General features: G+C 45.1%; 2 protein-coding genes across 4 annotated transcripts in view; one reads left to right on the top strand and one right to left on the bottom strand.

Moving 5' to 3' along the window:
• Positions 1-13: 13 nt before the first annotated feature.
• Positions 14-15,888, bottom strand: AP5M1 (adaptor related protein complex 5 subunit mu 1). 2 transcript variants are annotated; one of them, XM_084835416.1, is made up of 9 exons: positions 14,527-15,886; positions 9,028-9,670; positions 6,036-6,263; positions 4,431-4,570; positions 3,030-3,115; positions 2,329-2,444; positions 1,134-1,331; positions 668-764; positions 14-354 (listed from the first exon to the last, which is right to left on the bottom strand). In XM_084835416.1, the coding sequence occupies exons 1-9, from the start codon at positions 14,592-14,594 to the stop codon at positions 272-274; spliced, it is 1,659 nt and encodes a 552-aa protein (XP_084691542.1). In that variant the 5' UTR covers positions 14,595-15,886; the 3' UTR covers positions 14-271. The 2 variants fall into 2 exon arrangements, with proteins under 2 accessions (XP_084691542.1, XP_084691552.1); XM_084835426.1 differs by lacking the exon at positions 1,134-1,331 and having other exon boundaries at positions 14,527-15,888.
• EXOC5 (exocyst complex component 5) overlaps positions 15,733-27,151 on the top strand; it is a 34,659-nt gene continuing 23,240 nt past the window's right edge. The window contains exons 1-4 of one of the 2 annotated variants that reach the window (XM_084835397.1): positions 15,733-15,884; positions 20,506-20,600; positions 21,938-22,085; positions 23,644-23,838. In XM_084835397.1, the coding sequence (XP_084691523.1) occupies positions 15,774-15,884; positions 20,506-20,600; positions 21,938-22,085; positions 23,644-23,838 (549 nt within the window). In that variant the 5' untranslated portion in view covers positions 15,733-15,773. Of the gene's footprint in view, positions 15,958-20,505; positions 20,601-21,937; positions 22,086-23,643; positions 23,839-27,151 lie in introns of both variants that reach the window. The other variant, XM_084835406.1, reaches the window with a different exon arrangement.

A 27,151-nucleotide genomic window follows, 5' to 3' on the forward strand; every position in this document is an offset into this window, starting at 1 on the left:
GAGGAGACATTCTGAAAAATAAAGATGCTTTAAGGCTCAATCCTATGAATATTTAAACAGAAAAAATCCTACAGCAGCTAGGATTCCACAGCCAGCCAGCCAGGCTGGCTGGGGAATGAGAGTTGTAGGACTTTTTTTGCCTAAATATGCATAGGATTGAGCCCTTATTTATTTTATTGCTTTCCAAAATGGGAGTTTAAATAGCAAATACATAGGTTAAAATATTTCAGTAAATTTATTTTTTCATTTATAGTACAAAACTGAGGGGAAATTAGAAAAGTAAGGTCCTATACACAACAGGTGCTGGGGCTTTGGAATTCCAGATGTAGTAATCTGAAGAAAGCACTTCTCGAGCTAAAATGGAAAGAAAGGGAGAAGGAAAATGAGCTCCTGGGTGGTATCGTGAAATACAGGAATAACACAAATCAGTAAAATAAATATATTTGGATTTTAAATATTCCATAATTTAAAAAAACCCTCAGATACTTATATAAGACATAATAAAAGTCCATAATATTTTGACTTAGACATTTATATTGTTAAAAGCTAAATTCTGCAGAAAATAATTTTGAAATGGCCAATCGATGGTGCGTTCACCTGGGTTACATTATGCTTCCTCAAATGTGTTCTGGTTCAACTGAAACTGCCAAAGATGTAACCTGCTCACCTGCACTGATCTTTGGTTTTCCTGATGAAAAGACCTGGATGGAATGCTGCTCGGTGTAACATCCAGTAAGTGTGAAATCCAGGATTCTAAAATAAAGCTAAACACAACCAAGCAGAAAACATTGAGCCAGATGCAGGGACTCATTCCTGCTGGGGGGAAAAAAAATGCTGGCAACTTACATGTAATCTTTGCATAAGAACAGCGGCAGCAGCAAAAATATCCTGCTAACTTAAGCAGACTGATGATATCCATATTGTTCAGTCTCTCGTGCAGTGAGATCAGTGGTGTAGTGGAGCCAAGGCTCCCAGGGTCAAAGCACCGGGGCTTTTTGATTAGCAGGGACAATGACATCATCTGCAAACCCCCCCCCCCAACCCCGTAGTCTTCCCTGTTCCCTCTGAGCTTAACTGCAATCCCCACAGTGGGTGGGGAATGGATTTTCTAGGGATGTACGAAAGTCACTTACCTTTCCGCGGATTATGTTGATGGTGGGGGGGGAGGCGTTCCGTCCCTCCCCCCAGAATCCTCGCCGGGGGGGGGAGGCGATCCGTTCCTCTCCCCCAGAATCCTCCACGGCCAGCTGTGCTCCGCGGCAGCTCCGCAGAGCAGCCGGCCAGGCCCAGGCCAGAGCCGTCTGCAGCTGGATTTCCGGCCGCGGAGGGCTCTGGGTAAAACAAACAAACAAACGGCGTACGCAAATGGCGGCGGCTACGGCTGCCGCCATTTGCGTTCCTTATTTTTGGCCGTCTTAGTCTACGTAAATATTTACTAGACTATGACGGCGAAAATAAAGGGGAACGCAAATAGCGTAGCGGGCGCTATTTGCGTCCCTTTTTGATTCACTGTTTTAGCCTACGTAAATCTTTATGTAGGCAAAAACGGCGAATCAAAAAGGGACGCAAATAGCGCCTGCTACGCTATTTGCGTTCCCCTTTATTTTCGCCATCATAGTCTACGTAAATATTTACGTAGACTAAGATGGCCAAAAATAAGGAATGCAAATGGCGGCGGCCGTAGCCGCCGCCATTTGCGTACGCGTTTTTTTTTTTTTTTACCCAGCCATGATAGGCTATGTAAATCTTTACGTAGCCTATCACGTCTTGTAAAAAAACAACGATAAGACTGCAAATGGCGGTGGCGGCAGCTGGTCGGAAGACCAGCTGCTGCCGCTGCCACCCGGAACATCTGCCCCAGGTAAGTCTCGTCCTGGGGGGGATTTGTGGGGGGGGCGGGGGGCAGCAGGCCGTTCCGCCACAGAGTTCGAGGGGCCGAATGCACTGGCATTCAGCCTCACCGAGATCCGTGGCAGAATTCTCTGACATCCCTAGGATTTTCCCGTATTGTTGTGAGATAAACCTGGGGACTGTCACGATCAGTGCCTGCACTTCACTTCACTTCACTGCTTGGACATCCCTGCACAGAAGGGGTGTGTGTGTGTGTTTTGCCACCCGAGGACAGCAACTGAAAATGGGATCCAGTGGCTAGACCCTTCTCATTCTCCAACATCCACCCCTATCCAGATTGAAAGCCCAAAGGATCCACCTGAATGAAAGCAGTGCCCAGGAACACCCATCCTTTGGGGGCAGGGACACACCCTTCCTCCCATGGGCTACCACAGCTGGATAGCAAAGCTCCAGCTTCTCTTAGAGACCATCACTTACTTTGACGTAGGCTGTGCTGCCAGTACACACAGGATCAACTGGCTGCTCTGGGTTCATGGGGCCAAAAGCAACCGTCCCAGTTAGGGAAATGTCCAGCGATTTGGGAAATTTTTGTCCTGTACAGGAGGCAAGAAAGGTTTCTAGAAAGATTTCAGAGCAACTCATGATGATGATGATAGTTTCAGAGCAACTAATAATGATTTTGGTGATGATTTCAGAAAAACTAATAATAATGGCACTTCTCCTAAGAGCCAAACAAGCAGCAGCATCTGAGGAAGGTCAGTACTATCTATCTATCTATCTATCTATCTATCTATCTATCTATCTATCTATCTATCTATCGCATTTATACCCCACCTTTTGTCCTCTTGCAAGGAACCCAAGGCGGCTTACATTATTATTAATTGCATTAATTATTACATTATTATTCGCCCCACATTACAAAAGGGAAACTGAGGGGCAGCGATATTACCAAGGCCACATGTAATTAATTTGCAGCTGAGAAGCAGCAGGTTCCTGGCTCACAGCCCAGCTCCAACTCAAGGCTAGAATAGTAGAAGGAGTCCTTGCTGGTAGAACCCACTGAAATGAGGACTTGGCCCGTCTTCTTTGCCCAGCAGGAAACATAGCAGCCAGCAAGGTCTTTCCAAACAAGCTGCCCTCCCTGGGCCTAAAAGGGGGGAAAAGGCGGTATATCTTACCTATGACCCAAACCAGCAGGCTTTTCTCTTTCGATACCTCAAGCTGGCCATAGCTGGCTTTGTACTCCAAGTGTGTAATGGGCCCCCTGTCACCAAGAGGAGAGCAAAGCACCACTGAACGTTAACAGTAACCGGCGAGTTGCTCAAAGCTGCTTTGTTAAGTAACGGACAAGTGACACAATAGTGCGCTCCTCCCATACAAGATGTGCCTGGGGTAAATTAACAGTTTACAGCAATAAGTGCTGGGTGATGTGACCCACAGCCTCTCTCATTCCTCTCTGCAGTAAATGGTCCAGGATGTTGTAACTGCAGGCCTAGCGGGTCCTCCTTGCGAAATATATATAGATACTCTCCCTCCCTCCCTCCCTCCCTCCCTCCCTCCCTATCTTGGGGTGGCACTCTGTAATACATGAACTGGAAATCCCATCTAAAATAATGGCCCACCCATTACTTGTCATGACACAGTATTAAATGGAGAGCCCCATGTTCAGGCAATGACTTTAGGATTGCAGGCAAGGGATGCATCAAGGTGAACATACCAAGTGGCACATGGGCAGATCTTCCAATTAAAGCACATCAACATAACCAAATTGCTTAAAACATTCCGAAAGATCATCAGTTCCACATCCACCTCTTCCTCCTCTCTTGTGCAGGCATCCACTTCCGTTTCGGCGCGAACTATGGTTAGCTCTATGTATGTGTGCCCTGGTTTTGGCTAGCCATTATCTGTGTCAAGCTACAGTTTGCAGGCAACCCCTCTCTCTGCTAGTTTGGCTGCCACTGCTGTTTTGAATCGTGGTGGTTGTGGCCAAGCCCCAAAAGAAGCCCCACCCAGATGTGAGCACCTTTGGGCCAACCAGAAGGGTTATCACCACTTGCTCCTTGGTCGGGGTTCATGGAGGGGGGTGGAGGGGCTCTCTGGCTAGCCACAGCTGTTCAGAAACTCAACCAGGCACTAGCAGCTTCCTTAGAAACAGGCTTAATGGGTTTCGTGAGAAAACTAGACGATAGGTAAGTAGAGGGACTAGATATCATCTCTCCTTTCTCTGTGAGCTTGATGATTGCTGCTGTTGAAAACTGGCTTTTATGGAGGGAGATTTTTCAAGACTTGTCCCCAAAGACAACATTCATCTACAGCCAAGGAAGGAAATAACACCTTTGGCATGCTGATTTTTGAAATTCCCACTTGAAACAGGGGAACACTGGGGAATTTATCAGGTCCCAGTATTTTATTGGAACTGTTTTTAGGTATTTAAACTGTTTTAAAATGTTGGTTAAAGATTTTATATTATATTCCTATATATTTTGGATTGTAATTTTTGTGAACTGCACAGAGAGCTTTGGCTATTGGGTGGTATAGAAGTGAAATACATGAATGAATGAAAATTGCATTATTCTCACCTGTTGGAAAAGGGAACCCGGGCTTTGCAGTATTCAAAAGAATTTTTTACACTCTCATGAAGCTTGAGGTGAATGGTGAACTTCCACTGTGATTCTTCTTCTTTCAGCTGGTAAAACCCCAAAATAGGAGGAACAGGCACCTGGGCAGGGTAGGAGAAAGAGCTGAATTCTTTATATTTCTATTTTAAGATCATTTTCATGTGTGTTACCTATTGGTGGTTTCTGTTTTGGGTATGTTGTAAGCTAGCTACCCTGAGGCTTCTTTGGAGGTGTGTGATAAGAGTGCAAATTCTAAAATAAAATAAATTAAAATTAAAATGGGATGACAATTTCCAGATGTCAAATAGAAACTCTCTGATTGCTAAATAGTAAGATAATTAGGCAGAAAGTGCTTAATTCTGATGGAAAATAGGAATTAACAACTCATTTGCAAGCTAGATTCACTAAACCACTGATCAGCAGGGTGTTGGAAATATTTCTAGGATGAAGGCCAAAAACTCATCCAACCACACACTCAAAGCATGTAATGAGCTGGAGGGCCATTACTAACTTTCAGATTCCTTTCAGCATCATAGAACTGAGAAACGATCATCTATTGTTATGAGAGGCCAAGTTTTAATATAGGAAGGTATGGCAGCTACTTTGCCTTCAAATACATGAAAACTGAGCAAAGATGACCCCATGTGTGAAGTTCCATATCCATTAAATACTTTTTTTGAGACAAGTATCTTTACATAGGTAGTTGATCAGTCAGATAGATATTCCTTCACTAATCTGTTAAGTGTGCTGGATTCTCTCCTCTTTGTCCACCCTATCAACATCTCCTGCCCCACCAAAGAACCAGCTCATGCCACTCAATATGTGTGGAATATTTGCACTGTGGCCTTCCTCATGGCTCTCTTTTATGACCCACATCACTTCCTATAACTACATGATGGGCCCTGAAAACCCTGAAAAACGCCCCCCCCCTCACTTACAATGGGGAGGCAGAGAGAGGGAAGGGACTTTTTACTTCCTGTCTGGGTCCAAACCCAGAAGAACCACCATACCCATAGCATTGTACAGGCTGCATTTACCTTGCCATCTGGCCAAGACTCCAATTACCAGTAGCCCACCTGAGGTGGGGATTTCATGTGGCACCATGTCCACCAGCCACACTGGGAAGCCATTTCGCAGACTTCCCAATAGGTTTACTGTAGAATTATTTTACATGTAATTAATATTGTTTGCATTTGAGGATGGCAGGCTGTCAGTGAAAGAGAAGGCCCATGTAGGCAGCCGGGTCTTCCAGTTGAGTGAACAAAACACTGCTCATTCCAAGTGTTCAAAAGTGGGCCTGCCCTGATTAAAGTGCCGAGTCTGGGTTGGCAGGGGCTCAGTGTGGTCCCCATTCCCCTCACTGCCACTGCTGCCAGCTGCTCCACATTCTTTCTGCCATTGCCACTCAAACACTCATCCCCACTGCAGCAGAGATGAGCTCATAGGTGGCGGCAGGGCCAGCGGTGCCTGTCTGTGCACCCCCTGCAGGAGCATCGACTCTGGCAAATGCTTGACCATGCCAGCCCTGCCCAATTCATGTTCGCATTATGCATCCTGCAACCTTACCTGGGAAGTATAAAAGCACAGATTGAACAGGTCTGGAGGAGGTATTAAAGGGAATTTGTAAGGTCCGCTGAAAGCCGAGTCATCCATTATGCCAACGCTACTGGAGGTCAGGATGGCAGAGTCAAGGGAAGAAACACAAGGGTGAACCAAAATATCCTGGAGAGGAGAGCCGTTGGCAGGGAGGTTCAGGCCGACAGTCACGTTGGGAGCAGCGCCTTCTATGTCACACTTCAAAGACAAAATCAAAGGGCTTCAAAGCAACCCCAGAACTCCATGAGAATTGGAACAGACCTCACTGCTGAACAGTCTATTCACAACCTCCTATTTATTAATTTTAAATATATATTTTAACCTGCCTCTCAGGGCACATGGACCTCACAAGATGGGTTAAAAGATTACAAAACACATGAAAACACTATCGCAATTTTAAATAACCAGCCTTCCCCCCGCCCCCCGCAGCAACAGTGGCCAAAGATTTTTAAAGTAACAACTGCAGACTGGAATAAATGCATTGGAGGGAACAGTCCTATGGGGATGGGCAGCCACCTCCAAACTCGGAGGCAACCGCCTATCTAATGCATGGTGGGAGGAGCGCAGAGGGGATCGTCTCCTTTGTGCTCCAGCTGCCCTGCATTTGCAGCTAGATGGCTGATTTCGGCTATCTAGCTGCAGGACATCGGAGTGCAGGGTGGGGAGGCCGGACAATACATAGGAAATGTCATACTGGCACTTCCATGCTCCCTGCCCTGGGGAATACCCCCTTTTGCCCCGCTCTATGCTGCTCTTACAAGCACGGGATGATCCACACCACCTATGAGGTGGCAGAGGAGGGCGTGGGGAGGCGGTTCTCCAGAAACCGACCTCGGAGCACAGGCTGTCTAGTGGCCATAGTATTGTGCCCTAAAGAGGTTTTATTTTTAAGCCAGCAGTGATGAGGCCATATGTCTCTCCTTGGAGACGACTGGAGAGCAGGGCCACCGACACCAATCTGAATGCTTGGGCAGGCTCATACAGGTGTAGGCGGTCCTTCAGATAACGTAGTCCCAAATCATTTAGGGCTTTTTAAGGCCCAAACAAGTACCTGGAATTGGGCCTGGAAACAAACCTCTGAGCCACCTTGTTCCCACAAGTGTTCTAGCTGCCAAATTCTGTACCAGTTGCAGTTCCCAAACCATCTTCAAGGGCAGCCCCCTGTAGAATGCATTACAGTAATCTAACTTGGATATAACCAAAGTCTATGTCACTGTGGCTAGGACAGCTTTCTCTAGGTAAGGCCACAGCTGCCACACTAGCCCTAAGCTGGTAAAAAAGCAGTCCTAGCAACCAATGCCATACAGAATGGCATCTGTTGGAACAGCTATAATGGCAAACCCAGAGGCCCATTTTCCACTTGCTATAGTGAGTGAGTCAGCACCCTCTGGTGAGGGTGACAAGACGAACTTTAGCTTTCTTTTCTAGCTTGGAGCTGTGGAGGGGCAGGGAACGGCCATATGGTCACGTTGAGGGCCATGTGCAATGACAGGAATGTTGCCTGCCTCTCCAGTTCCTGGCTAGAGGGGAAGGGTGGGGGCTGGGTGGGGTTTGCTTTTGTTGTTTTTGGAGTGTGGAGGATCTCTCACATTAATTCATTACATTATCTTGCAAGGGGAAAAGTAATATTTTTTACTGTTTTATTTTATAATTTTTTTTTTAAATTTCCCAAATCTTGTACATTCTTAAGCATACTTACAAGGACATAAGCTCACTGAATCTAGTGCAACTTTTTTCTGAATAAACATGTTTAGGATCAGGACATTAAAGGACTAAAATTGTGACATGGAACACTTTCATTTGCGCATTTAGAGCTTAGCAGAACTACAAAAGCAGCTGTACAACTGATGCAGCTTACTTTCTGTATTTCTTTCACTTACATAATTGGTTAGTTTTGGCATAACAGCACAGTTCCACGGTATATATTTCTACTCCTTTTATGTTTGAGAGCTTGTTTCTTTTCCAAGCTTTGCATGGAATGTTCTAGTTGCATTAACCACGTATGTTCATAAGCTTTATATTTTAAATGTTTTGTATTTGTAATCAGATAGAGGAGAGGATCTAAATTTGGTTCCAAACCTAATTCCATTAATGTCCCTAAAATGTAAAACATTCCTTTTTTTTTTTTTTTACCTGGGATCAAATCACTACTCTGCTATAAAACCTACTTAGGCTGCTGTCCCAAACACATTTATTAAAGAGTAGGCTACATTGGACATGGTGGCACTTAATACTGAGTAAACATGCAAGGACTGCATTATCGATGGCCAAGCCAGTGACTCTGTTCAGACATCACACTGAACCATGGTTTGCACTAACCACTATTTAGAACCCAACCCATGGTTTGAGCTTCCAAATGAACAGTCAAACCCTGGTTTAGAGCAGCTTACTGCTTTTGCTTTCCATCTGCTCAGCTCTCCCAATTCTATTTTGTAGGGCCCTCCAGAGACCAAGCAATGAATCAGTTTGCAAGCCCATTTCAAACCATATTTCTGGATTCAGGTTCGCTGGCTGATCACAACCCACGGTGTGTCAATTCACATATCATGCCAAGACATAGTTGTTTGGTATGATGTCTGAATAAACTACAGTCTCTCACCTTAACCTCTCTCATGGGGCTATTATGAGGATGGATAACATAAGGATTGCATGCTGAAAACTGTACACTGAAAAGTGATATAGAAATGACAAAATATTAGTAGCAGCATCTTTTAATTCTTATTTAAGCCAGCAAAACTAGGAGCAAGGTTTGCAAAAGCATAACTGTAAAGTGAGAATTTCATTCTTGTTTAATTCACAAAATCTAAAAAAAGCAGTATCTTCTCTGCAGCATGCTGAAGCATTAAAAATATTAAGTTCAGCTCCCACATATGCCAAGATAAAAATGAGCTGAATTTTTACTTTTCCAGGTGCATTCATGTGTCAAATAGGTTAGAGAGATTTGCACAGAAAATTGTCTCACCTTGCAAGTTACAGTTCCATAAACCTGCCACATGTCTGCCACATCCCTTTTGTCATACTGAACAGACTTGACTTTTTCAGTGATACAGACATTAACTTGGGGCTTTCCCTTGTATGTACTGGTTCTCCAAGCTGGTGGCTTCAGAGGGTGGCTACTTGGAACAACATGATTATTTTCTGAGCTGTTCAGGTTTGTATCTAGTGGGGTGCCAAGCGGACAGGCCTGCATGAGCAAGCTTGGGAGGTGGCTGATTTTGGTGCTCCTCTCCCCTTCGCTCTTCTGACTGGAGTTCATGAAAGCCAGCAGCTTGGACAAAAGGTCAAAGGCCTGAGAGATCCCACTGATACTGAAGAGGGGTGGTGGTGGTGTTACGGATTGCTCAACCAAAGGGAGGCAAGCGTAAATCAGCCCACTCTTCTGGAAAGCCACAACAGGCCAGAGGTCCCCTCTCTCGGCCTGCAGTGCATAGACAGAAGTCTTGTTGATTCGGGAACAGCCATCCCTACGCTCTACAAAGCTTTGGTCTTTATCGGTCAGCCTCAGTTCAAAAAGTAACGCTTTAAGGAAAGGGCCATCTTCTGGCACGGGCACATAACTTGATCCATTGAAAAACTTTGCTCGTTTTTCCACTGTAGGGTAACGCCTGCAACACGGAAACAGAAGAACGACAGCAACATTAACATTCCATTGCTCAACTAATGGTTCAGCACATCTATAACAGTACTACTGCATGCCTCAAACTGGCCTCAAATCTGTACCCGCAAAGAGTGGAAGATCCCTCCACACCTGTCGGCCGTTATTCTACACGATTAAATACATGGCACGAAACCAACCCTACACTGGGCCAACATGGTTCACCAAATTACTGTTCCAATTCACATACTGACACCCTGACACACCATCACATGAGAAGCGGGCGTTCGATGCAGAGGCCTGTATGCACAGTGACTCTTTTGGCAGCTTCGTTCTCCCTCCTGTTCTGAACGGGATCTACAGCATGAATCAGGCCACTGTACATGTGGGCCTTCCTATGAAGCTCTTCCTTCACATGTGCCGTTACGTATACGGAGCAGAATGGGACCCCATAAGCACTCATGGGCTCGTGACCTGACTTGCCGCTTTTACAGTCATCCCTGAGAGGTCATGACTCCATACCCTGGGAAAACCTACAGCCTTGCTTGTTTATAGGTCTGTTACAATTAAAACAGGCAAATCACTTCGGCTCCACACTTTTGTCCTTTGCCTCTGCCATAAACCTGAGAAACAATTACTTATGTTTGTCTCCTCCAATTGGTCGACTGATCATCAGTTGCTTTAGTATCTCGCCTTATTAAATACAGTCCTATAGTTAATTCTCCCCTTATTTAGAGGGGTAAAAGAACTATCAAACCCTTGTAGTATCAACAGGAGAGCAGAAAAACTGTATTTTTTTTTTTTTACAAATGGATTTAACAACTACATTGTACAGTAATTATTTTTAAAAGACTCCACCGTCAGAAGCTAGATTTTTTTTCAAAATTAATTTAATTCCAAAATGTCAAGTTAACAGTGTCACTTTAAAGTACAGTAGGAATGAACAAAAGGGGATAATTGGCATTATGTGGAATTGGTGTTTGAACCTGGCATGGTGGAAGGTTTTTATTTGTTGTCTCTAATACCCTTTTTGGCTGAAGGATGGTGAAGTGTTCCTGAGTCTACAATGCAGACTACAATTATTGCTGTACCTCAATAATCACCATCACAGTTTGTGTACAGATTTTACAGACTCCGTATATGCTTTTTGTGTTCCTTTTTCTTTAACCTTCCCAACGTTCACGTGAAAGTGATGGAGACCTGTGGATGGAAGAGTGCGGTCTTGTTCACACACTCAACAGCTCTTTTAGACTGGAGTGGTGCAAGCCCTTCCCCTACATGTAAACTCCTGCCTTTTTGAGGGGGCTAAATTAGGCATTTGAGTGATTTTGCATCCATGTGGCAACTGACACCATACATGACATTATATGCACAGTGGAATGGAGGATTTCTCTTCACTACTGCTCCACCACACGAAGGCCTGGTGAATTCAAGAACCATGGCAGTGGCTCATCCAAAGTTACCAAGGATTCTGACCCCACAGCAAGACAGAACAGTCTGATTTCAGGACCAGGCAACACATTATGTTTAGCACAGACTGCTTGATAATGGCTTTCAAGTTATGGCTTGTGCCACCATCTCTGTAATATGTAAAAGCAGGTCATCATGCTGTTCTGTTTGTATGCAGTGTCTCCACACTAGTGATAGCCACCCCAGAAAAATGTGGCCAGGGTCTACCACTCCACCTACTGACTTCCACAAATTTCTGGTTGGCTACCAAGGCTAGCCAAAATTTGTGAGCCCTTGAATGGGGCTGATTCCAAGTAGTCTCTGCATGATAAACATAACCTGTCGATCAGGGTGGCTGCAAAGGGCTGCTGGGGGCAAGCTAGGCAACATCCTATTTCCAGCTGCAATTCTGCCATCTGTTTAGACCAGTACTTTCCAAACGGTGCGTACGCTGCAAGAAATAAATTCAAGGGCTTTCCCAGGAAGAAAGTTCCAATCCACTAGTAGGAGTGGGCAACGTGTGTTTTGGCTTCAACTCCCATGATCCCACACCACTGGCTATGCTGGCTGTGGCTGATGGAAGTTGTAGGCCAACAAGTTGCCCACCCCTGTGCTACATGCCCTCGCCTTGCCTCTGCTGGGGGGTGGAGTGGGCAGACGGGTGCTAGTTCTGCCACATCAGGTGTGTGATTGTGTCTTTCAATCAGTTCTGAGAAGCAGAACAATTATCGCCCCCCCCCCGCCCCCCAGCACAGACTGCCCATTGTATCTCTGCATGAATAATTGACTTGGTCTTCTTTCATTCGCTGGACAAAACTGAACAATCAAATCACTATTGAAAAGCAGCAGAATTACTCGTCCCCACCACCTAATGACAGGCTGCCTGTTGTCTCTCTGCAAGAGTCACTACTCTGGCCTTTTCTTCCAGTCAGACTCCACGTGAGGGTGGGAGAGTAGTTCTGCAGCATTGGGCAATGGCTGAATGAGCCAACTGAGTTGCCCATCCCCTAGACAGCTGCACCTCTGACTCTGCACTTGCCTCCATAAGCCAGGACGGTGACTCATGAAGGAGGTGGTCTATTTTTATTCTTAAATTTGGGTGTAAGAGTAAACCTCTGGTTGCAATTCAGAAAAAAAGTGTGCCTCAGCTACCAGAAGTTTGGGGAACGCCAATTTAAACTGTAGTCCTTGACCCTTCACACTCATTGTCCAAGTTCCTACTTGTGTTTTGTGGTTGCAATATTGCACTGATGAGAGGATCATCCTTGGCCCTGCAGAGGAGGATGGTACCGTGCATAGGGCTGGCAATCCCCCTTGCTATTCCCTCCATGCTTGCGTAACACAAACTCCAAGCACAGACACAGACCAAAATGCAACTGATGGATAATAAATGATTGCTAAAGAGGTAGTTCCAATCAGGGAGCTTCCCATGGCCTCTCCAGCACACCTCCAAACGGAAACATTACAGTGCAGCAATCACACAGAGACGCCACCTTAGTCACATAGGAAGAACATAAGAAGCTGTCTTATAACATGTCAGACTATTTGCTTGTGTAGTCTAGTATTGTATACTCTGACATACAGATTTTACACAATTTTAACTGTCCTGCCTTCCCCCAAAGAATCCTGGGAACTGTAGTTCACATACCTACAGAGACTTCTGTGTTAGAGATCTCCCCACCCCCAAACTACAATTGCCAAAAGTTCCTTGGATTGAGGGAAAAGGGCTCTTAAACAAGAAACACTCCATAGCATATATGTGCCCTATGTTTTCAGATATCCAGCTGCTTAGGTTATGATAACAGAACTCAAAAACAAGTCACAGTATCATTGCTGGGATGATTCATCTAACAGATAATATTGCAAACTAGTTAGGTTATCTTCAAAGTCCTGAAGGGAAAAAAAAAAAAAAGGAAAAGGGGGGGGGATGTGGGAAAAAAACCTCATTTTTTTCCTGAATTGAATTTTTTTCAATTTTTGGGAAAATCTGGAGACAAAAACCTATTTTTCTGGAATGTTCCCATTTCCCCCCCACCAAGCCTTCACATCTTTAATCTCAAACTGGCAATCCTAGGCAAAAATAGATTTCACAAAGGTTACACAGGAACTGAGGAAGCTGCCTTATACCAGTCTGGACCCTCCGCCCATCTAGCCCGGTATTGTCTGTTGTGACTGGGAGCGGCTCACTAGGGAGTTTTGTAGGCAGAGAGTAGTCCCTTTTAAACTAGAGATGCCAGGGATTGAACCAAGAACCTTCCACATGTAGAGCACATGCTCTACCACTGAACATGTCCTTCCCTTAAATACTGGCTGATGCTCACTTAGGGGAAGGGCAGCAGCGCAGCGGTAGAGCCCCTGCTTTGCATGCAGATGGTCCCAGGTTCGATCCCCCGCATCTTCAGGTAGGGCTGGAAAAACTTGTGGTGGACAGCTCAGTGAAGATGTCAGCCCAGTGTGCAGCCGCTGTAAAAAAGGCAAACTCAATGTTAGGCATAATTAGAAAAGGAATTGAGAATAAAACTTCCAATATCTTACTGCCCCTATACAAATCTATGTTGCGGCCGCACTTGGAATACTGTGTCCAGTTCTGGTCACCACACCTAAAAAAAGATATTGTAGAGCTGGACAAAGTACAGAAAAGGACAACTAAAATGATCAAGGGGCTGAAGCATCTGCCCTATGAGAGAAGGCTACAACAGCTGGGATTGTTTAGCCTGGAAATAAGGAGAGTAAGGGGAGACATGATAGAGGTGTACAAAATTATGCATGTTGTGGAGAATGTGGATAGGGAGACATTTTTCTCCCTCTTGCATAATAGGGTCATCCCACAAAGATGATTGGTGGGAGACTCAGGACAGATAAAAGGAAGGACTGCTTCATACAGCATGTAGTTAAACTATGGAATTCGCTACCACAGGATGTAGTGATGGCTACCCATTTGGTTGGCTTTAAAAGGGCATTGGACAAATTCCTGGAGGAGAAGGCCATCAATGGCTACTAGGCGTGAGGCCTATGTCCTACCTCCAGTACCAGAGGGAGTGAGCCAATGAACACGAGTTGCTGGGGAACATGGGAGGGAGAGTGCTGTTGCATTCATGCCCTACTTGAGCGTTCCTGGCCAACAGCTGGTTGGCCACCGTGTGAACAGAATGCTGGACTAGATGGACCCTGGGTCTCATCCAGCACGGCTCTTATGTTCTTAACTTGGGCCGGATACCCTGAAGAGCCACTGCTGCCAGTCAGTGCTAGATGGACCAAAGGTCTGGCACAGTATAAGGCAGCTTCTGATGTTCCTAGGTGGTGGCTCAACCCCTGCAAGGAATTCTGCTTCACAACATGGCCAGGAATGAGTATAAAAATTGCCACTGGGGTGCCAGCTCTTAAGATAGGCTGAGAACAGGCAGTACAGTGTATTACCTGGAAAACAGCACAGTGCCACGTGCCCCTTGTTCATGGCTGATGAGCCAGAGTCCCCTTACAGCCATCGCAGGCAGCTAACGGGTCGCGACATCATCATTTCCGTGATGGCCTCACAGCCAAGGAGCTTCCTGTTGCAGGCATCATTAGGGTGCTAAGGGAACTCCTGCTCCTCTTCCTGGATCCCAGTGCAACTACTAGCTTCTTGACAGGAGGAACAGGTTCCCCGATTCTCCCCTTCCCTGATCAGAATCCCTTCTCTCCTCGGCTACACCCTCCAACCCAAAATCTAGCAGAGACTCCTGCTGTAGATTAGGGAACCTTAGTTCAGTGCCCCTCAAAATGTTAAGAAACCCCTCGACCTAAGCTATACAGACCCTCCACCTATACACTGCAACAAGAGCCCCTGCTGGGCAGATGAGCAGCCCCCTTGTGCCCCAAAGCAAAACGCCCTAGATCAGAGAACTTAATTCTAGACTGGGGACCCCCCACCCCGACTCCTTGCAACTGAAAAGACACACACCCTTTCCAGGCCCTGCTACGCTTCTACGAGCGAGGCGCCTCCCCACTCTTGCACACTAGACTCCCTTGCCAAGCCAGGGAGCCCCCTCCCCTATATTCAGAGCCCCCCCTCACACCTACAGCGGGCACCCCCGCAAATCAAGGAGCCCCCTTTCAGCACAGAGCCCCCCAACTTCCACGGCAATCTCCCGAGAGCCCCCTCACTCTTATCGCACCCCCTTGTCTAAAGGGGATGCCGCCCCCTATTTAGATCCCCTCAGAGACGACCCCCGCCCCTGTACTGCTCCAAGCAGAGCCACGTTTTATCACGGGAAATGCATCCCCCCCCACCCGCCCTCCATTACCGCCTCCTCCTCCTCTCCCTTCCGGATCTATCAGGGCCTCCTTCGCCTCTAAAACATAAGCGCCCCCCGACCTCACCGCCGCTCAGGGCGGCTGACTGAGGAGACCCCCGACCCCACCACGGCCCCTTCCCTTCCACCGAGGACGGGGCCGGCTGCGGTCCGGTTTTCCGGCCTGGGAGCAGGACGGCGAGGCGGAGGCGGCAGCGGCAGCAGCTGACTGAGGCGCTTGGGCGGAGCCGCCTCGCAGGCCTCGCCGAGGCTGGGAGCCGGAGTAGCCGCCGCTTCCGCCAGGGAGGCCTGTGGCTGGGCGAAGGAGGAGGAGCTGGGAGTTTTCGCCGCCGCCGCCGCCGGGGCGAGGGCCGTCAGGTCGAGAGGGAGACAATGGAGGAGGCCTGGCCGGGGCGCCGGGCGGGCGGCCTGCGGGGGCGGCTGCGGGACAAAGAGAACGACGGAGGCGGCCCCGTGGCGGCCGTCACGCCCGAGCTCTTTGAGGTGAGGGGGCGGGCGGCTGGGGCGCCCTCCTTGTCCTCCCTTTCCGGGGAGGGGAGCCCCGTTTGGCGGCGGGGTGAGGCCGCCCCTCTGAGGGAATAGGGGGCTGTCACGGGCGGGGTGTATGGCGCTTATGTGTGGGGTAGCCCTGGGGAGGGGGTGCTGCTGATGAGGTGGAGATGGGGGGGTCTTGGGGAGGGCGCGAAGTTTGAGGGTGAGCCGAAGGGGCGGATAGAGTGTGTGGGGGGAGAAACATGGGGGGGTATGAAGGCCCAGTTTAAAGAGGGATGGCGGGGGGGGGCGCGCCCTGCCTGCGTGACCGTCCTTTTACATTCCCACTGGGGCAGTAGGAAAAAAGCGGGGCGGGGAGGTAAAATCGAGAGGATTGATGGGGTGTGTAAAATTGAGAAAATGGGGGTCTCTGGGGGAGGGAGTTGGGGGCGAGCTAGGCAGCGGGGAAGGGAGCTGTCACTGGGACAATAAAATATTAAGGGTCCCAAAATGGGGATGGAGAATAAGTGTGGGGTGGGTGGGGGGAGTGGGGAGGTAGCTGGGAAAAGGCACCTGCCATTGGGGTAACAGAAAAATATGGTTTCTCTGGGGTCAAGAATGGGGGAGATAAGGGAGGCTCTATGAGCGAAAGGGGTGGGAAGACACTGGCGTAGTATAGCACGGCTGCTGTTTTTCTTTTCTAAACCTTTAATAGCCACATGAAAAGGAGAAATTCAGCAGGCCAGGTTTTTCCTGCAGGGATAGGGAAAATATTGGCCTGCTGCTGGGTGATCTGCTTGTCATGCAGCTGCAGAAGGGACTGGTGGTTTGTTAAAAGAGCTGTAATGATAGCAGCTGTAATGTCGGGAGACCTCATGTTAGATTGGTACAGCACAAATGGGAATGGGAGTGAGGGGTGGTGAAAGATGGGTGGGAGTAGCGGGGAGCTGTCTTGGGGCAGAAGCATTTGGGGGTGCAGTTTGGGGGGCACCAAGAGGCATACTTAGGTTGTATCCAGAACGGTGTTGCTGTTTGGAGAGATGGAGGAATTTAGGAGCAAAAATCCAGTTTTTGTTGACAAGCTTTCCAGAACCACTTCTGCTGCTCCAAAAAACTATTTTTTGTGCACTGCTGTGGCTATTTTTCCCAGGGAAAGAGGCCTTTAAAGTTTTTCAATAAATAAATGGCCGCTTAGCTCACCTCACTCAGGTAATTGCCTGGATTCTGTGGGAGGGTAGGTACTGCTATGCTCTGGTCTTGAGAGCCACGTTCATTGCAATCCCAAGTTGCTGAAGAAGTAACATACTGATTTGTATTAAGAGATTGTTTAAGATTGCTACCTTTTTTTCTTGGCAGGGCTCCTGTGTCTGTAACAGCTACCTTTTGGGCAGAAGTTCATCTGTCGTGGAGATTTTCTGAATTTCTTCCTGTTCAGTAGCTCTTCAAGGCGCAGGAGCCCTGCTGAGTCTGTGTGTGTGGCAATCCAAACTTACCTGTGCATGTAGCAGAAAGATGAGCTTCAGTCTTGCTCTAGGAACTAGTATTCCCAAAGATGTATTTGGAACTAGTATTCCCAAAGATGTATCCCAAAGAATACATCATTCTTTGTCTCTCCTTCCTTGTGTTCATGGAGAAATGTAAAGTGTGAAATGGTGAGGCACTGACAAAGTATAGCCATGTAGCATGATGGAATGTATGTGTGTCAGCAGGGAGTTGGAAAACGGAATCTCAGTTGGGGGTGGCGGGATCTTTCACATGCAGGGAGCTCTGAGGAGTCTCCTATGACAAATCCAAGCCCTGGCCTTCCTTCAGCAATGACCCTTGACCTTTCTTTGATGGTGGCCATTTATTTAGTTATTTGATCCGTCCCCCGACTTTGCCAAGAAAAATGGCACTCACGGCAGGTTACAATCATAAATGAAACTTGATTAAAACTATAATAAAAATGCATTAAAACAATTAAAACACGACAATAATAGAATAAAAACAATATCTGTTGGTATCTTAGGGCAGTCTACGATGTTTCCTTCTAATATCATGCATGCACACACTTGGGTGTGTATGTAGGGTAAAAGTTTCTCAGCTGTTAGTCATAATGGTGGTTCGCTTCTCTTCAGATGCAGCTTGAAGAAAATATTCTGCTCTCATCCTAAAAGTTTAGATGAGAAGGACATTTTCATTGGGACAAGAATATGAATGCCCAAAAGAGTAAAAGCTAATGAAGCCTGCAAACTCTGCTGGTGTTTGCCAAGTCAAAATTCACATTTAATAAATTTATAGTCATCCCTTCAGTATAAGGCTGCAGTCCTATACACACACTTACCTGGAGTAAGCTCCATTGAATTTCTTGAGGCTTACTACTGTGTACATAGGATTGTACATAGGATTCTCCCAGACTGACATACAATGAAATCAATAAAAAAAATAAAATAAAATGCCATATATAATAATTACAAACAGGTGTCTGAAGTATAAGCGGATAATTGTATGGTAAATGTACATACTGATTTTCACTGTGGTCCCATTCTTCATGGAAATATATTCTATGTATCCCCTTGAAAGCCACTGTAGAGGTTAAGATGGGGTTTTGAACTTGAGATGTAGAATTTTGTGCTGCTCATGTGTACCTAGTTATAGTTTGGTGCTAAGTGTCCCATGTAGTAGCTGCAATACAAACAAACGAATTTACTAGTGGAAAGCCAAATGGGTGAATTAAACCAAAGACACGATTTGCTTGGCCAGTGAACAGAACAAGCTTGAATTGCTACTTTGGTGCAGTGTGGGTGTGAAAGGACTCCTATATCTAGTCAAGTACTATATTTCATGATGTTACATCTATCACCAATGTTCAGATGCCCAGAACTCAACACCATTTGTGGCGTCTTAGCACTTTGAATTGGGAAAAGTCAATTTATGACTAGTGTTCTCAATATGCCTTAAAAAAAAATCCTCTTATCTCCCACTGGTAAATTATATTTTTATATACTTAGAAGTAATTATAACATTTCTGCAATGGCTGTGCTTGCTTTTTTCACGTTTTTTTTTTTCAACAAATAAAACTTTGCATTTTTAAATTTAAAAACTCTCTAGGTCCATTCTTGACGAGTTTTACAGCTATGTGTAGAACTGGTTTGGCTAATTATTTATTTATTTATTTATTTATTTATTTAATTTCTTAATTGCCCATCTGGCTGGTCACCTGACCACTCTGGATAATGTACAATAATGCAAACAGTTTAAAAACAATAGAATTACACATTAAAACATAATTTTCTAAAATTTCCCTAACCCACCCCAAATGCCTGCCTGACCAACCAAGTTTTCAACGTGTGGCGGAAGCTCATTAAAGAGGGGGCATGGCAGAGTTCCCTAGGGAGAGAGTTCCACAGAGTGGGGGCCACCACAGAGAAGGCCCTCTCCCTCGTCCTCACCAGCCTAGCTGTCCTGGCTGATGGGACAGAGAGAAGGCCATCTGAGGCTGATCTTGTTGACCAGCCTGTCTGGTGTTGCTGGAGGTGCTCCTTAAAATTTGATTGTGTTTTGTAAATGTAAAAATAATTAAAATTCAAAAATTAAAATGTTTATATAGTGCCAGCAATGTTCTTGGTGCTACACAGAAGGGATACAGTCTTCCCACAGGGTCTACAATCCATATGAACAATATAAGACATGGATATGTTCAGGGTTTGGGATTTATAAATGAATAGTGCATTGGAGATAGGAGTAGGAGGGTGAAGGTCACAGTGGAGGAGCAGGTAAGGTGAGTTTAAAGAAAGTGCTGAAAAATGGGTCTTGGAGTTGGCTACTTGTGGGTTTCCTGAGAGGATTCAGCTAGCCACTGTTGGAAACAGTAGATGCTGGACAACCCTTGGTTTGCTCCAGCAAGTTTGTTCTTGTGAACTTAGAAGGAAATAACTTGATGAATAGAAAGGAAGAGGGTGTGGAACATATGAAGCTGCCTTATATTGAGGGAAACCACCCATCTAGCCCAGAATTGTCTACTCTGATTAGCAGCAGCTCTCTGAGGTTTCAGGCAGAGGGTCTCTCAGTCCTGCTACCTGCAATCCTTATAACTGGAGAGGCCGAAGACTGAACCTGGGCCTTTGTGGATGACCGTGCTATGGTCCCTCCATCCATAAGCGGTATGGCAAAAAGGAACAAGGCAAGAGTGTGGGAAGGGGGTAGTGGAGGCTGATGAGCTGAAGTAAGTAAAGGAACAATTTGTGCCTTTCTTTGCCTGATCTAGCCTCTCTTTGAGCTACTGGATGGGAAAGATCCTTTGTGTACAATGTTAGCATCACTGTTGAGTGAGAACACTGGTGAATGCATTGGGCCTAGATCCTGATGGAGCTTTGCAGTGAATGACAGGTCCTGGAGTGTAAAAGGTTGGGAACCATGCTTATGCAGGCCAGTTTTGCAAACCTTGAACGAGATGTTCACCATACTCAAAATGCCTAATTTTTAGATTAGGTGCGCAAATATGAAAAGTACCATTGGCCTCATTATCTATGCTTTGTAAAGCATTCACTACAGGAAAAGCTTTTAACTACTTTCTCAGTAAGATATAAAGAATATGTATCTTGTACTTCCTGCTGCGGCTTGCTGTAAAAGGGTCTCTTTCTTATGTGGTTAGGAGCCCTTTGTGGCAGATGAGTACATCGAACGCCTGGCATGGAGGACTCCTGGCGGAGGTTCCCGAGGTGGCATGGAAGCTTTTGATCCCAAAAGGTAAAATTCAGCAGCGTAATCCTGCAGTACAATGAATACTTTTAAACCATCTCTAACAAAGAGCAAGCATTGTGCAAATCAAATAAGTATCCAATAAGCATTCCAGCTGTGAAAGCTGCTGGATCTCTATGACCCCCCCCATGCAAGCTCCTTAGCAGGATTTCAGAATAGCATGTTAGGGTGGGGGGAGGGGGTGGGGAAGTAGAAAGCAACAAGAAAACTCAGGGTAGAAGGGGATAGGTTTTCTTCTGAAAGCCCAGATTGGAGAAGGAACGGGTCTAATGTGGCTTAATGACTAGGCCATTTTGGTTTCCACAAGTAACATTAAGAGCTCAATGAAGTTACTTTGGGGATCAGTCCCTGAACTGCTATACATGACAGATTCTTGCAAGTTGCTCGTTTAGGATAGAATTCAATACGACCTGTTGAATGCAGTAAGAGCAAATTGTGGTATTTGGGTAGGTGAAGTGCCGTTTCACAAATTTCTTTTAATCCATTTTAATAAGCAGATCAATTTTCTCCTGGCTGTCTTTATTTGCCCGTTGCCTCTAGAGTTTGTTTTTGCTATTTTTAGGGTTTGTAGTGTGAGTTATTCAGGTGACTGGCGAGGAGTTATATATAAGAGGCTGACAGTCATTCATGACTTTGGGTCTTGAATCTAGTTCTTCCCCTTTCTGGGCAGAGGTCTTTCCTAGTCCTTCTAGGATCCTGTAGCTGAAGCTGAAGCTCGGGGGCCCAAGTGTGGAGCTACATGTCTCTCTGCCCAGCTTGGGATTCCTCTGGTGTACAACTGTACATGTACAGTTCATGTGGATGGTCCTTGGTAAGGTCAAGAGAGGTGGCCTAAGGTTGGTTTCCTGGTCTATGTGTTTGCTTGACTTATAGTAAGGGGATGCCTAGAGACTGGCTAAGCAGTGAAGTCTGCTTTTTATGGGGAAAATTTACCTCCTCTTTGTGGTTTGGTACAGAAATAGGGCTGACCCTCACTAGACTAATTCTGGGCCCAAATGCATGCTGTAAAAGTATCGTATGATGTGACAAATTACGGTCTTGTAAAGCTTATGTTAGACTAAGGACTGCAGTTCTTGGGCAATAAGGGAAGAGAGTAGGATAGAAATGCTTTTAGCAAAATGATGATATCCTATATGTTTGTTTTGAAAAGCACACCCGTCCTGTATATTTGCACTGGTGTACCTGTCTTCAGTTTTTTTAAAACATCCCCATGATCCTCGCGTAACATATTCTGTAACATCATTTTATGTTTTTATTGGCATGGAATAAGGTTTTGTATACTAACATCTGCCTTATTGAATCTTTCTTCAAAAAACCCTCATCAGATTACAAGAAGAATTTGTGAATCATATCAACGAGCTGAAGTTGCTAGATGAACGAATCCAGAGACGGGTGGAAAAGTTAGAGCAGCAAGTCCAGCGAGAAGCCAAGGAATTTGCCAAGAAAGTTCAAGAGCTTCAAAAAAGCAACCAGGTAGGCAGTAGAGTACATTCTATGTTTTTCATGGGAGACTGTCCTACTGGATTGTGCCCTAAGCTTGTATGCCAGTTTTAAGTAACAAGTTATTGATGTCATTTTTGTCTTCTGAATTTTAATTCAGGAACAGTAGAGGCATAAACTAGCAGTCACTTAGCAACAGGCACTTGCTTCCCATATAACTAATAGCAAACATAATTTGAGGGGAAGGCATCTGTTATTTATTGTTTTGGGGAGTGGCTTCAGTAAGAGGGCATTACTGTTCTTGGTAGAGAGGATGGGTGGTTACTAAGACAGTGGAATCCACCTTTTGCCTCTCATCAGCCACCATCAAGGAGAAATGAGATACAGCAAGTCAGTTCACCTTAATGTCTATATGAATAGCCTTTACATATAAAAATGTATCTCCAGTTGCTTTGATTACATCATACTATGCATATGCAATCATTAGCTAGTCCTGCTGACCATGCATGAGCCTACAACTGCGGAACTACAAACACAAACTTCCAGGGATCAATGAATAAGACAGAATCTTTCTTTCTTTCTTTCTTTCTTTCTTTCTTTCTTTCTTTCTTTCTTTCTTTCTTTCCTTCCTTCCTTCCTTCCTTCCTTCCTTCCTTCCTTCTTTCTTTCTTTCTCTCTCTCTCTCTCTCTCTCTCTCTCTGTCTAGAATGCAATCCTATTCAGATAGGCGGCTGCCTCTGAACTTGGAAGTGACCGCCTATCCAAAGCAGGGCAGGAGAAGCGCGGAGGGGATCGTTCCCTCTGCGCTTCTCCTGCCCTGCATTTTCTGCTAGACAGCCGATTGCGCAGGAGGGATGAGTGGGGGAGGAGGCTGCTGTACGACACATTGGATGTATCGTACAGGCATTTCTGCCCTCCCCACCCTGGAACACCCCCCAGAATGCCCCTTTTTGGCCGCTCCGCACTCCTCTTATGAGCACGGGGGATGGGGCTATTTCGCACTGCCTCCGAGGCAGTGTGGAAGTGGGGGGAGGTCGGTTCCTGGAAAACCAGATATCCTATGGCTATCTAGCTGCTGTCTAGCGGCCGTAGGATTGCTCCCTTATTTATTTATTTAAAATATTTCTTGGCCACCTTTCAGGGCAGAAGCCATCCCAAGGCGGCTTACAGCAATAAAATCATGTAATTGAGGTGGAAAGAACTTGTGCATTACACATATTTCATCTTAAGATGAATAATAGGAAATATTCTGTATATTTCACTTCTATTTCATTAGAACCAATCTGCCTGAGCATTTAGGCAGATACACACTTTAGGTACTACCTATATCAAATCTGTGTTCAGATCTATGCCATGCAGTTGATACCAGTAGAATTAGTTCAGTTTGTGCAGTGTCAGGCTGTGTTATTTCAACAGTTTGCTTTTGATTTCTGTGGGTGTTTGCACATTTTACTGGAGAGCGGCTGGGTGCTGAATCTTCCCTTGTATTGGCATCTGAGCCTTTTGTTCTTTTGAATGCTATTGAATAGCTTGACTTTCCTTAATTACAGTAAACACAAACATTATTGCTTTGTCTGGCTGCTTCTCCCAGGTTGCCTTCCAACACTTCCAAGAACTAGATGAGCATGTCAGCTACGTGGCAACTAAAGTCTGTCACCTTGGCGACCTGCTGGAGGGGGTAAACACTCCTCGGCAACGGCTAGTGGAGGCTCACAAACTGATGAAGTACTTTAATGAGTTTCTAGATGGAGAGCTGAAGTCTGACGTTTTCACCAACTCTGAAAAGGTAAGACCTGTCAGCAGGATTGAAAGAGGATGCACACCATAAGCTGAGTTGCCCTAATTACAGTTCTTGCTATAACTTTTCCATGGCCTGACTCCCGAGTGAGCGTCTTGCCCAAGCTGCATTGTTCTGGAGTGCAGATTAACTTCCTTTACCTGCAGATTCAGCCATTCTCAATGTGGCAATGCTGCCACTTTTTTTTTCATTTTCCAAAATCATAAGCAACTTGGAAAAATGCTGAGAGAGTAACTCTTTAGAATACTTTGGAAAACTCTTGTGTTCTTTTGTTCTTCTGAACTTCTCGCTTTAATTCTTCTCACTCATGAATGAATAATTCTTAAATGACTCTTGAGAGATCTCTCTTTACAGAGATAAATATTATCAGGATGTGTTTTTAGGCTCCAAGAAACAGTTAATGTGCTATACTCCATTTCTTCTAGGGGCATACAATGAGAACTGAGGTGCATTGTTAAAAGAAACTTGGCAGATGTGGGAGCTTTTCTCTCCTTGTGAATCTGGCTTCACTATTTTAAACCAAGACATTACTTGTAAAGCCCCACTGTGGCCTTGTTCAAATGTAACAATTTTGGTTCGATAAACCATTTTTGTTGGACCAAAAATAAGCCTTGTTCTCTCCTCTTGTCATGTGTCTGGCATTGAGGCAAATAACTGTGGTTTGTTAAACCATTCTTTCCCATGATGTCCAATCAGATCTAGTTTGCAAGCAGTGCTTAAACCAGAGTTTTTCACTTTAAACATCAAATACCATTGCATTAGCCTGTTGTAGCAATTTTCTTTAAGTGCTGAAGATAGAGTTTGCCTTCTTCCACACATATTTCTAAATCTTTTCTCCAACACCGCCCCCAAACTCCCCCCTTAATACATGCATTACTTTTCTTTGTCCATTTACATCTGTGACAGTGTTTTGTGTTTTAATAGGATTTTTTAAAATATTCTGGGAGCTTTCTCATCCTTATACTTTCAATTAAGATGTTTCTAATCTGAAATTACTAAAATAAAGGTGGCCTATATTCTCCCATTGCTTTCTTAACCTATTAGATGTTTCCATAGAGTTCATACAATTTCAGGCAGGTCCATGTACTTATTAATTCCAAAAGGTCTCCACATTTTAAAGTATCCAGTACTCCCAAATTCACTGATATTTGAATTTAATGACAAGGGGGGGTTATTTGGAGATAATACCTGCCTAATTTTATCCTAGACACTCATTAAGGAAACTAGAACTGCGTTTTCCTTATTTCTGATGGTCTTTTAAGTTTTCACCGCAAGAAGGCATTTTAAAAGTGCAAATTTTTCCCCAATTGGAAAAAAATACACATTTTAAAAAATGTGCGTTTCTTGGATCAAAAATGTGTATTTTCCTCTATAGGTTGAAGTGTGAAAATGTGGAGGGGGGGTTCGCAAGTGCGCAAATGCACATTTTTTGGGGTGCCCATTTATGCACGTGCATATTTTCGAATGTAAATCCCAGTATGGGACACTGCGACGTTTCCTGAGAATTGTGTTCCTGCTCACATTTGCATTCAGGGTTGCAAATTCTTGTACATCCTAGATAGGACCTATCTTCTTTCTTTCCTGTTTTTACATAATGGATTGGATCTTCACTTACATTCCATGAAAAGAACAGAGTTTTCCATTCTGCACCACCCATAATTCTGCTCCTAGGAGTTGGGGGACCCCTGGGGGGTACAGGGGTGGCAGATGAAAGGGGGAGTGGGCAAAAATCAGCCCCTCTTTATCATGAAGAGAGGAGCAGCTTAGGATCCAAGCCATTGTCTTCATGTCTCTTCTGGGCTGCGTCTTTTATTCCAGATGAAGCTAGATATCATTTCTTGCCAAATTTCTGATAGGCAGTATGCTGTTGTGCCTGTGTGCCAGCAGAATTGCCCACTAGCACAACGGGGAATTGGCGGGTCTAAAGGCAATCCAAACAACACTTGTTTCTGGAATGGGGCAGATCAGCGGAGCTCGGATAGGGGAGCTTTGACCTGTCCCAGTCTGGAAGTGAGTGTATCGGCTTGTTTCATGGGTTACTTTTAGAACCACTCCCGTTGCACAAGCGGTGGGTCGTGCTGGTGCAACAAAATCAGAGGGAGCACAGCAGCCCAATTGGATACAGCCCATAGTTTTCCCATCTGTGCAACTGGGACATCAATTTTGTGGATAAGCTCATCTCAGCTGTTCTTATCCTCCAATTAAAAAGAGGCTTCAACAGAGTGCATTTATCTAAAACTGATTTTATTTTTCCCATCAAATCTCCATAGTGCCTATAATAGACCTTGTTTTTTCTAGAGAAATAAACAAACTGGTTCTTTCTAAAATTTGAAGTAAACTATTTCCCCTGTGTGATCCCACTCTTTGTTAGTGAAATGAAAACATCATACCTCAGACTTACTGTTGTTTGTTTTATAATCTGATATTTCCCCAGTTCTTCTATCATTGTTGTTTCTTCTGATGAATGTTTTGGTTGAGTAGGAAATAACAGAAACATTGTTAGTATACCTGCTCACTTTTAATTCATTCCTGCTGATTTTTAAACCTTTGATCTTTAGGATGGTTTATTACCATAACAGCAAGTGATTCTGAACTTACACAAAAGCAGTGACAAGGGGCAGCCCTGTCTAGTTCCACCAGTCAGTTCAATTTTTATGTTAAATTATCATTCAAAACTATGCTCATGGGGAAGGATGCACATATAATTTTTCCCTAGTTAATAAATGTTTATCCAATGTCAGAAGCTTTTAATCCTTAAACAGCGTGCTCCCACTCCATGCAATCAAATGCTTCCCCCGGTCATAAATGCAAAAGGTTTTATTTTTTTTTTTCATTTTACATCATATATGTTATTTATTATTTATTTATTTATTTATTTAATTTATTAATTGCCCATCTGGCTGGTCACCCAGCCACTCTGGGCGATGTACAAGCATATAATAAAACAGTTTAAAACAATACAATTCTACAATAAAAACATTTTCTAAAATACCCTGACCCATCCCAAATGCCTGCCTGAACAACCACGTTTTTAATGCACAGCGGAATCTCATTAAAGGGGGGGGCATGATGGAGTTCCCTAGGGAGGGAGTTCCACAGAGTGGGGGCCACCACAGAAAAGGCCCTCTCCCTCATCCCCACCAGTCTAGCTGTCCTGGCTGATGGGACAGAGAGAAGGCCATCTGAGGCTGATCTTGTTAAGCGGCCTGTCTGGTGTTGCTGGAGGCGCTCCTTAAGATAGGCTGGGCTGGAACCGTATAGGGATTTAAAGGTCAAACCCAACACCTTGTATTTGGCCCGG

This window comes from Heloderma suspectum, chromosome 1 (genome assembly GCF_057233095.1).
Source record: "Heloderma suspectum isolate Gila_16-S chromosome 1, 16-S_ref, whole genome shotgun sequence".
Classification (NCBI taxonomy): Eukaryota; Metazoa; Chordata; class Lepidosauria; order Squamata; family Helodermatidae; genus Heloderma; species Heloderma suspectum.

Excerpts from the sequence above, each read along its gene's own strand:
- AP5M1 (XM_084835416.1), bottom strand. The coding sequence starts at position 14,594 with ATGGCTGTAAGGGGACTCTGGCTCATCAGCCATGAACAAGGGGCACGT. Across the intron at positions 2,445-3,029 it reads CCTGCTGGTTTGGGTCATAG|GACAAAAATTTCCCAAATCG; the intron begins GTAAGATATACC and ends CCTCCTGTACAG. Across the intron at positions 1,332-2,328 it reads GCAGCACAGCCTACGTCAAA|AGCCCTCCGCGGCCGGAAAT; the intron begins GTAAGTGATGGT and ends TGTTTTACCCAG.